We start from the raw sequence: 11,550 nt of genomic DNA, 5'->3' as shown, positions 1-11,550 counted from the left end.
ATAGAATCATAGAATCATAGAATCAACAGAACTGGCCCCAAAACTGAGCCCTGGGGAACACCACTTGTGACCGGCTGCCAGCTGGATTTAACTCCATTCACCAACACTCTCTGGGCCCGGCCGTCCAATTATACCTTGCTCAGAATCTTTTTACCTCTCTCGTTTACAACCCTCATGCCAGCACATACTGTGCAATAAATGTGCTTTCTCAACGTCTCATTATCTCCTGAACAAAACTGTACTGTCAGCATCTATTCTTTATTGTTGTTCTTACTGATAACTGGTTTTAGTTCCTTCAATAAAATTAAAACATACTTTGAACTTTGAAGTCTTGAACTTTGGAGCAGAAATGCTTGTAAAAAACCCACACATCTTCCGTTTCAGAAAAACTATTAAAATTATGTGTAGGAGTTCTACTCACTACCTCCCCCACCCCCTCCACCTTTTCCTGAATCGGAAATGACCTCTGAAGAGGAGCATCTCCTTTGATTTGTTTTGCTTCAGTAATTTACAACAAACCTTTGGACAGTGAGAATCTCGTTTATTTCTGGACATGTGTTTCTATAAAAGGCTTTTCCGGGACAGGCACAAAGGCTATCACAATCAGCCATCCTGAATCATCTGGACAAAATATGAAATTTGTTGGCATAGATGTTTCTTTCTTCATTCTCTTCACCCTCGCTGCTCTTTGGAATGCAGGTGAGTGACTTTCAAAAATTTTGCTGCTTTTAACTACAAACTTTTTTGACTTCTGAACTTCAGAATACACACCTCGGTAAGAAATTACTGATACCATTTGTACAAGCTAAAGCAAAGGCACACAAGCTGGCTTTTACCAGCACGGTGTCATTTTCAACCCCTTCCTCTGTAATTTCCAGTAGGACAGTGGATCTTTTCTATAAGTAAACAGACAATCTGGAGAATGTAGTTAATATTTTTAAAGACACAGAACAACTTTCTAGCTCCCTATATTGAACAAGCATTTCTACCTCCATCACAGGCAGGTTTTCTGGTATAGAATGAAGGCTGACTTTTATTTCTGACTCGCCACCATTCCTGTTCTTTCCTGCCACACACCCACATATTATCCCAGGATAAAGGAGGACGGCCAGCAGAGAGAGAGAAAGAGAGAGAGAGATTTTACTACCTTTTCCTTTTTTTGATCTCTCCATCCTATAAAAAAACCAAACAGCCCTCCCTGTCCCCCCACCCCATACACAAAACAACACTCAGCGACATTTTCTCCTCATTTTGACAGAAGATGACATACCTGGAACTGCAAGCAATTGCTCCTAAGCTCCATGAGGGGTGACCGTAAATTCTTTCTTCCTCTCCTAGTCTTGTTCATACATTGTTAACGACCTTGGAGGAGTAGGTGAATCCAGCAGCTTTTGGGATGCAGTAGATTTCTCCTTCCCAATCCACTAGAATCAGATCTGCTGTACTCTCAGATTCAGAAAATTCCTCCTGTCTCAGTCCCACAGACGTGGATACTGCTGATCCTGTTTGTAGGTCCAGCCAGTATGGAGCCTGAGCCTCTATTGCAAAGAGGCAGATACACATACTACACCCACCACATTAACACAGCCAGCCACACAGGCGAACACAGAGCAGCGCTTTTACTGGCACCCAAATAAACACAGACAGCACTCCCACAAACCTGCACACCACCCAGTTCTGTTCCTCCTCTCCAGCTGATCACACTGGAAGGTCACTAGCAAAAACACAAACACACCCTTTCTCTCCAGATTCACAGACCCACCACATTCACAGGTATCTTGCATGCTAGCATAGGCTTTAAATTTGCCTATTAGCTAAGCCCAGATCCCAGGTCCCTTACATGGTCAACAGCTCAGACCTTGGGTCTTTCCAAGTGCAGGTCTCCTTCTACTGACTGGCTAGTTCATCCTGAAGTTCACTTACGACTACAACGTGTGTGTGCACGCACACACAAGAGAGCAAGGTGATACAGAAAATAGCAACAGGATTTAATAAAATGGCTATGGTGATGAGGTGCAGGGCTCAGTCAGAGAAGCGTACTGACCAGCAGCTTGTTTATGTGTGACTGGTTCCTTTCATGTTCCCTTCTCTCCATTTTCTCATGCTTGTTCGTCACCATCCACCTTGACCCCTCCCTTTCTTTTTGCCTGTGTCCTCCCGAATAAGCAACCCTCCCCTGATTACTTTTTCATCATTGGTCCCAATTTTGCTACATCCGTGTCCAAATTTAGAATTTCTGATACTTACCTAGGTCATCTCAGCTTTGCATGGTATTATTGATATAGTTACCCAAGCAGTGTTGCCCTTGCAAGATTCCACTCCCCAAAAGGTCCTCAGTGCTCCCAGTTGTCTGTGCAGCTTGTCCATCTCACTTAACTCCCCCTTAACTGTTTGTGAAATCCAGCTGTTCCTCACAGTGTTACTGTAATGTCTGTCAACTTCTCACTGTTTTATTTGTGTTGAGCAATTTTTCATCTCATGTCCAGTAATTACTCATGGTCTGTTCAGCTAGACCTCAGCCAGACCTAAGCCAAGGGCCTAGTCATCTGACTGTGTGCCTAGCCATCTTAACAGCTACCTTGTTAAGGTTAGACTCAAATAAAATGCACAAAAGAAAGATATTTCAGCAGCTTTTCATAATCTCATATTGGAGCATGCTTTGTCGCTAACGTCAGCTTTCCATTCATACAAGAGTGCTAGCCTTCCGTTCTCATTGATTCCCGTGTAGGGTTGACAGTGACGGGACCCCATTCTGGTTTGCTTAAGACCTACTCTCAGAAATGAACACAATTAGTGACACTCACCGAGGGGCTGCTCTGGAGATTTATCTTTCTATTAGATGTAAAAATACGCATGGATTTGGTGAAATTATGTACTGGCTGGGGGGTAAATAAGTGTATTTTTCTATTCAAAATGGAGCAACCTTAACATGCACCTTAACCTTCACCTAAATATACTCCTAAACTAACACGACCAGCCTACTTCATTTATTTACAGTAGTCCTTTAGACGATGTACTTCTGTTTCAGAGAACATCTAGAAGAGTTCAATAACATTCCTGACTATGTTTTTTTCTTCCTTTAACAAGGAGCTCAAGACTCTTGCTCACAGCGATGTGGGGAGCTGCTTGGTACCTGTTCTTGCCAGGTGACGTGCCAGTCCTTGGGGATTTGCTGTCCTGATTATAAAGAATTTTGTCTTCAAATTTCTCCATACTCAGGATCTCTGATGGGAGGCAAAGACTTTTTGATTGAAAATACAACTTTTAATGCCTCTTCTGTGCTAATGTGCAGGTGGGCCATGATTTTATATTCTTCTGCCAAAGGGAGGTGAATCTTTCTAATCTCACTTTCCGACAATAGGTAATTACCACAAAACAAGACTTGTCTACACAGGAGTGAAAACTTACTTTGTAAAGTTGTCAGAATCCTGAAACACACAAAGGTTCTGCTAACCCTCACCCTCAAGGATACATGTTGTCTGTATTTCTACACAAGATAATTTCATTTAGGTCGAGTTATTGTGCGATACAATCATTACTCTGCTAGTTCTTCCCTTAACATATCAAACCAGTGACTTTTCTAAAAGAGCTTCCTTTCAGGGCTCTTTGTTGTCAATATTTTTTTAGCATTTCCATTTTGTGAAAAAGTATTCATTTCTTAATCTGAATGAGAAAGCAACAAGAAAGAAACGTAGGTAGGACACCTTATCTTTTTCCTGTAAGACAAAGCTCTGGTTCCTAAGTGCGTCAGCCTGTATCACACTTAGGTACATGTGTCACACATGCAATACATACGGTACACTGAATTTTACTGACCCCAATGTCCTGACATTCTTTCCACAAAAGGCTCTGAGTGAGATTTTGGAGTCTTTCCCATCTGGGTAGCAGCACCTGAAAAGGTTTTTCATTCTTCATCGGAAAAACCTTTGACCAAGGCATTAATTCTGTAGAACACAACTGTGTACTTGAAATTACCTGCACAGTTGCATTATCATAGCCAATACAAACATCAGTGCAGACAAGCAAAGGTACTACTTCCTGGCAGGCCCCAACTCCCTACGGTACTTGGAGTAGCTATGCAGTCACCATATATCAATCCTGAAGAGTCATGGGTGTGATTTTACTTTAGCACACCGGGCAAGAGCCCTAACTAGAAGCAGATAGTTAAATAATGAGCAATGAGTTCTGAGTTAATCTTTGCAACAGAAATTCTAGAACAGCGTGAAATTACTTTTGTTGTATTCACAGGACTTACCAGCAAAAACCCCCCACAAAACCAGAAATTTGCAATGCCTGCATGTCATGGTCAATGTTAGCCACCCTGTAACCCTATTAATCCTATAACATCACCTTTGTCTCCCTGCTGTCCCTTTGTTATTTGTTGCTAATTTAACATGCCCCTCTCCCCCAGTAATTAAATAGTAAATCTAAGGCTTGCAGGTTGCTGTGTATTTGTGCAGTGCACAGCAGAATCCACACTGGTGTAATAAGCACAAAGTACACATGAATTTTTCCAGTTTATATTCACTGCTACAAGCTAAACAGCCACGGGACTTGGAATGATCTACACATGACACAAGGTTGCTTAATGAAACACAACTGAGACATTCAGAATTTTCCCTCTCTCAATGGTGACACTGAAAAGTGTTTTCAACATCAACAGGTTCAAGAAGAAAATCAATACCAGTGGCTATGTTGCTACAGATGGAAAAGCCCACTGCATCTCCCCGTTGCTGTATGAGACTGGTTTCATCCCTTTTGAAGTTTCTGCAGATGCTGGGCTGACATTTCCATACTCTGGAACTTGGTTATCAGGTTACTTACCTAAATCTACAGTATCCCTCTTCTTTCTGTATTCTTGCTCCAGGGATGCAAGATTATATAAGCCTTTCCCTTTTGATCATTTCTTCTTCCTTAACAGGCTGTTTGACCTCAGAAAAGTCATTCTTGCTGCCCTCGTGTTAATTCATATTTTGAGAGATGAACTTTCCAGCAATTGAGTTCTGTTGCTATACAGCAGCAGCAGCATTAACTCATAAAAAGTCCTGCTTAAAAATGAGGTTGACCAAAACAGTTCTCTTTTCATAGCTACTCCTATTGGAAAATAACTGCATCATCTAATAATCTAAGGACTACAGACATTAGTAAGGGTTGCGTTGTCTCAGCTTCAGCTTACTCTTTTTATATCACGCATCCTGTTAGAAAACATACACAGGGGAAATACTGCTAAATCTTCAGTAATATAGTGGCACCTTTTCAGAGCTATGCAAAGCAGAAATGTCATTAATCTTTTTTTTCTGTTCTGTAATGCAGTACATCACAGCAAAGTTTCGGATGGAGAAAAATGCACGTTGGTAAATGAGACAAAATGGCAATACTATGGCACCCCCAACACTGATGGAAACTTAACCCTTACCTGGGCACACCAGGCACTTGCAGTAACCAGCATCAACATAGAAGTCTGGGGATACCAGGAAACAGGTAAAGTGACACTTTTCCTACCTGCGCACAAGCAGTCATCACATGTGTAACTTAGGTGCAGAGCTCTGCACAGCATGCGATCACTTTCACTGAGCCCTCAAGAAGAGATCTGCAAGTATAAATAAATCATTACAATAATGTCAGCTTTTCCTCTTCATTTACTTATGGGTGGAGACATCTAATGTCAATCTTGTGGTAACTGTTCTTTTCCAGCATCCAAAATGATTTTCTTCCTCTATGTGACAGGTGATAGTTACTCGGAAAATTGGTTGGCCGAATGGAAATATCTTTATACTTTGGCAAAAGAAATCCCCAATACTGGGAATTTTTCTTTCATTCCTGTACCTGCTAAAGGAAATTACAGTATGTGGGACTTTGGAATTTTGAGAATTACACCCAGCAACTATTGTGATGGGCAGAGGCAAGTACATCACAACATTCGTTTATCATAGGTACCTTATTATTGCTTCCTGTATTAAAGCTGCTGTCTCCTTTGATGTTTAAAACTGGGACTCAGGCTATATTTCACATGAAAAAATAGGGAGAGAATTGGAAGGGCAAAAGTGAGAAAAACTCGTGGGTCGAGATAAAGACAGTTTACTAAGTAAAGAGGGGTGTGGGCACGGAGGAAGTAATGCAAAGGCAATGGTTCACCACCTCCCACAAGCAGACCGATGCCCAGTCAGTCACCCAGTAAGGGCTGCTTTGGAAAAATTCCCCTGCAGTTTTATTGCTGAGCACGATGGTCTATGGCATGGAATACACCTTTGGTCAATTTGGGTTGGCTGTCACAGCTGGGTTCCCTCCTAGCTTCTTGCCAACCCCTATCCTACTCCCTGGGGGCCAGTGTGAGAAACAGAGAAGGCCTTGACACTGTGCAAGCGCTGTTTGGGAATAGCTAAAACGTTGGTGTGTTATCAGCACTGTTTTGGTCACAAATCTAAAACATGGCACCATGGGCTGCTATGGAGAAAATTACCCCACCCCAGGCAAACCCAGTACCCTTGACAAGCTAGGACCTTCTGATTTCTTTTGTCACAACTGTGGAGGATGCCTTAATTGTGGACCTTTTGTCACTGCAGCCACAAGCCTTCCTCTGCATTTAATTTTTTTCTATTTTGTATGCAGGTCTTTGCATTCCTACAGATTTTATGCCCACTTCCTTTTATTTCATTGTATATTTCCCCATGATTTTTGGTGATTTACCTCTGTAAGTGCTCCATACATATTCTGAGCTTGGGTAGATGTTCCTTCATTATTCTCCTACATGTCTGCAGTTTTTGATGTAGATGGTGTAACCTCTGTGAATGTATAAATGCCACCTCTTCAGTGTTAGAACATATTAGTAATACATCAGAACCTTTTTTAGCATTTAGGAGTGGCTACCCATAGAAGAGTAACCTTTTATCTTTCTAGAGGTTTTTTTTATTACACTTTGTGTATGGTATTTTTTCATGGGTGGAGAGCAGAGTAGCCTTGGAACACTTCAAGGATTCTGAATGCTTTCTCCCTATCTATTGCCATCGGGCCTGATACTGCTGGGGCACAAGGTTAGGTTTTTGTTAGAGAATCCAGACATTCTTCATTCTGGCCTAAATGGAACTACGGTGTGAAAAGGCATGAATAGAAACCTGTCTCTAAAAAGATTCATGTAAGCTAGAATCACAAATGCTAAAATGCATTCTGATTATTGCGTACTTGCTGCATGCTGTCATGTCACCTTCTAAATTAGGAAAACTTTGTTTTACTGTAACTTTTTGCAGGAAAAAGAAAGCAGTGGCCTTTGTAATGAAATAACAACTCGCAAGTTGAAAGATTCTTCGTAATTATAGTTAGTGATTAAGATACAGTGTTACTGTTCAAAACAGTGCTTGTTCAGCTATCAGATCTATTTTTTGACTCTCTTTTTTTCCAGCAACATTCCATCAATCTGGAGCTCAGAGCATGCATTGGCTTGGCACCTTGGGAAAGACTTCAGAAATGACCCAAATGCATGGGCAACTGCGAAGTGTATAGAATGGGACAGAAAGGAGGAGAAGCTTCCAAACTTCGTGGAAGAAATTATAGATTGCCCTTGCACCTTGGCACAGGCAAGAGCTGACACTGGCAGGTTCCATGTAAGTTATTAATCGATCCTCTGGCTTATTAAGGTTCCAAGTAGAAGTTTAGGGAATGCCATACTCCCCTCACACCCCTGTTCCCTCTCTAAAAGTCATTACAAGGAAATGAAATTATATTTAAATTTGCACAAGTAGCGTGTCAAATGGCAGAGGCAGATACAGCTTATCCAGGTAGTATGAATAAAAAAAGTGCCTGTAGGATAGCAGATGGAAATCACCTTCGACAGGGAATTCAGACGGTAGTTCCAGCAGTAGACAGAAAACACTCAGGGAGGGCAGTGAGCTCTGTGGCACTGGGAGCAGGGATGACTTCTTCGAGATCCTACAAAATGGCAGTCTGTGTTTGTAGGCAATATCCCATGCCGGAAAAAGCAGGCCACATTTCTGCCTAGTATATCACCATTTGCTGCAAACCCTTCCGCCTTGTACTTCAGAGCTCAAGTCCACAGCTGTAATCCAGTATTTTCTGTCTCCTGCTTCCTTCCTCCTTCCCAGCTTCACTGTTAGCAAGGAACTGACAAAAGCTAAGAAATCAATTGCCATTTAGCCTACGCTTTCACTTACAGCACTGATCTGAGGACCAGATAGGGTAACTTCCTCTCCTATTTATGATACCAAATGATAGCAGCGTGTTTATGCATATTTAAAAAAAAAAGTTAGGTAATTTTGTTACTATCCTTTCCTGGTTATGAAGCTCCAAACATGATGTGTATTTTAAATGATACAGTTAAAAGCACGTGAAGGAAAAAAATTAGATCTACTGCACTGCCTCTGTCTAAGAACATAGGACAAAAGTTAAGTTTAGTCTGGCATGCTCTGTATTTGTTATGCACTTACAGTTGAATTCCCCATCTAGCTGCATCTGTTCTTCAAGGTCTGTTGTAATAGACTGCAAAATGCTCAGGTTAGACTAACATGTTGCTCCAATCGCTTCAGTATTAAATTCACTGTTTTTCCTATCATCCCTTGCTACTCAACACACAGCTGCAACCAGTTCATTTAGACTTTACACATATGTCAGAGGCAAAGGGTGGGGAGAGGACATAAAAATAGAAAGGACAATGGGGAAAGAACCCCATTAGGCATGAGCATTGATCTTTTTCAGACAGATTATGGCTGTGACATTGAAAAGGGGAGTGTGTGTACTTATCACCCTGGCGCTGTGCATTGTGTGAGAGCTGTTCAAGCCAGGTAAAAAAAAAAATTAAAACTGCACTTTTTTAATGACTTTTTCTACCTCAGAGATAGCAGTGTCACAGAAGTCACAAAAGTCTCTGGACTCTCAACTCTCAGGTTCATAGCAACCATTGTTTCCCTCTTATTCACGTATTGGCCCTCATTGCTGAGATGAAGTTAAGGCCTTAGATTTAATAAACAATTAATTGCACTGTGCTAAACTTTAGGATAGCTAAACAAGCGCTAATGTCTAAAAGAGATTTGATTAGGCCTAATTAAGCCTTTCCTGTATTGATCTCCTTAAGTTCAACAAGTTATTTTTTGCACTCTTTCTGTCAGAACAATTTTAAAGAGTGCTGTGTTTGCGTAGCTATAAGGCCTACAGAACTTCCTTACTGCCTTGGTTAAAAACCCCTCCCGCCCTATCCCTAATCTGGTCTAATTTATAAGAACAGAGGGGAGGCCCGGAGGGAAGTCTAACTGGGAGGTATCATCTCTGGACATCATATAAAGCTTGGCACCAAAAACATTTAGCTATATCCATAAAAAGGCAATAGGTAACCTCTAAATATGAATGGACTTCACAGAGCTGAACGATGACTTTCTTCTCACGGCTTTTCTCAACCAGTCCCAAGTACGCGGCAGGACAGCAGTGTTGCTATGACTCCACAGGGACCCAAATCCTCACGCATGACTCCACAGGAGGCAGCACACCTGATCGAGGCCATGACTGGGGTTCACCACCTTTCATGAAGCCTCCCCGGATACCTGGCTTTTCCCATTGGCTTTACGACGTCATCAGCTTCTATTACTGCTGCCTGTGGTCTGATAATTGTCACTTCTATATGAAAAAGCGGCCCTCCAGTGACTGCAGGACGTATCGCCCACCTCGAGCTGGTAAGGGCTTCGGAATTCCATCATGGAGTATAACTTTTTGATACCGTGTTGGCTTTTAGAATATTTGCATATGTATGTATGTATGTCAGTTGACAATGGTGAGGTTACAATGTCCTGTGGAAAATTTCCATGGAAGGTTTCTATTGGTCTATCAGTGGCAAAATCTGTATGTGGTTTTTAATTGTCCTGCAAGGTTTTCTGCTGTTGAGTATCTCATTAACCCCTGGAACCTAAATAGCCAAAGTTTAGTAGTCAATGTCCATGACTTCCTAACATCTGTGGGCACTTTCTCAGAAAGAAGAAGGTTAGGGATGGTTAATGACAGCTTGGCAGTAGCTAGAAAAGCTGTCATGCTGAAAAATGCTACTTATATAAAATATGGAAGTTTTACCATTTACAAGTATGTCTATTGTTCCTGCCCCTTGCTTTTAAGTAGTCCTCAAGTCTTGCCATATCTCTATTGCTGCCACATGTCTTGCCGCCTTCTATGCTGCTGGGGTACTGAGGTGTCCAGCAGGATTGTGGCCTCCTGTAAAGAAGGAAAGTGCAAAGAGGCAGCGGTTTGCTTCAGGCAAAAAGAAGAAAACTGCAGAGGGCACTGAAGGAGGTAGCTAGGACGTGATGTGACACAACACAAGACTCTCCCAGGACAAGCAATAGCGGAGAGTGAAAGTCTTTCCTGATTTCCCCCATGAAATTTTCCTGTCTGGAAGCAACAAAGGAATAGGGAGCTGGGAGCCGAGTGTGATAATGAGGTTGGAAGGGCAAGGTCCTCGCCAGCCCATGGCCCAGTCCTGAGCGAGGTGAGCAGGGAGGACACGGTGATGGCAGCAGCAGTCAGCCAAGAGTCCAGATCTCCAGATGAGTTTGTGGTAACAAGGCAGGTCCGAAGGAAAGCTGAGAAGTCAGTCTGCCAGACAGGGTCAAAGATCTGGTCCAGTAATGGTAACCAGGGTGAGACACAGTCCAGCAATTGTTGGGCAAGTCCATAGTGACAAGGCATGTCCAAGGACAAGCCAGAAGGTCAGTTGCAGGTCTGTGTGCAGATCAGCAGGGTTCATGGCCAGGCGCAGGCATGGCTGTGTTGGAGATGGAGCCAGGTACACCTATGACATAGCTCAGGCAGGGACTGAAGGCCTGGGCCTGAGCTTAGATAGAGCCCATGGGCAGAGGGTATAGGTAGAGGGCCCAGTGAGACTGGTCAGTGCAATTAAGGCCTATGAGTGTGCTCAGGGCCCTGACAGTTCCACTACAGGAAAGAAAGGCTACAGCATACTTCTCTTAAGCAAAGACATATTGATGAGGGATGTGAAGCACATGGTCTTGCAAAAAGATTCCCAAACGTACTTATGCCATTACATCCATCTCTCAAACATGACAAAAGTCCATCATGCAAGCTCTCACTAAACGCTGCAGATGCTCGTCTTTCTCCTAGAAAGTATATGCCAAACCGCCTGTGCTACCGCAGAGCCAGGAGAGTGTTCATTAACCTTGTGCAAGCCTAAGCGTCTGAGAAAACTAACACTCAAACGCCACAGAACCTTCTGCAAAGATCTCAATGCTAAAAGCTTCTCAGAGTATGCCAAGGATGGATGGGGTGCAAAATCAGCTCAAACAAAAAAAGTAATCTACCTTAGTACTTAAAGAACTCTCCTGGAACACGGGATGCCGGGCTTAAACACCTTATCTGCCCGATGTGAAGAAATTACTTGAACCTATCACTCAGGGGCAGGCCTTCTTTACTGTGATTTTCTGTTGTGAGTGTTCGTTTACTACGTGCATCTGAAAATCCCAAGTGAATGCACTACCTGCTGAGGAGGAAAAAAAAAAGGCCTTCTTTTCCTTGGTCTAATGAACCTGATTTATGGAGGGGACT

The 11,550-nt window shown here is 42.5% G+C and overlaps 1 protein-coding gene across 1 annotated transcript in view; it reads left to right on the top strand.

The window, feature by feature from the left end:
* The first annotated feature begins 632 nt into the window (after positions 1–632).
* SUSD2 (sushi domain containing 2) overlaps positions 633–11,550 on the top strand; it is a 23,828-nt gene continuing 12,910 nt past the window's right edge. Inside the window, exons 1-8 of the mRNA XM_009330835.1 lie at positions 633–699; positions 3,088–3,292; positions 4,664–4,815; positions 5,314–5,481; positions 5,728–5,902; positions 7,397–7,598; positions 8,707–8,792; positions 9,406–9,674. Coding sequence (XP_009329110.1) covers positions 633–699; positions 3,088–3,292; positions 4,664–4,815; positions 5,314–5,481; positions 5,728–5,902; positions 7,397–7,598; positions 8,707–8,792; positions 9,406–9,674 — 1,324 coding nt within the window. The remainder of the gene's footprint in view (positions 700–3,087; positions 3,293–4,663; positions 4,816–5,313; positions 5,482–5,727; positions 5,903–7,396; positions 7,599–8,706; positions 8,793–9,405; positions 9,675–11,550) is intronic.

The sequence above is a fragment of the Pygoscelis adeliae genome, unplaced genomic scaffold (assembly GCF_000699105.1).
Source record: "Pygoscelis adeliae isolate BGI_AS28 unplaced genomic scaffold, ASM69910v1 Scaffold358, whole genome shotgun sequence".
Lineage (NCBI taxonomy): Eukaryota > Metazoa > Chordata > Aves > Sphenisciformes > Spheniscidae > Pygoscelis > Pygoscelis adeliae.
This window is presented reverse-complemented; position numbering and strand designations above follow the sequence as displayed.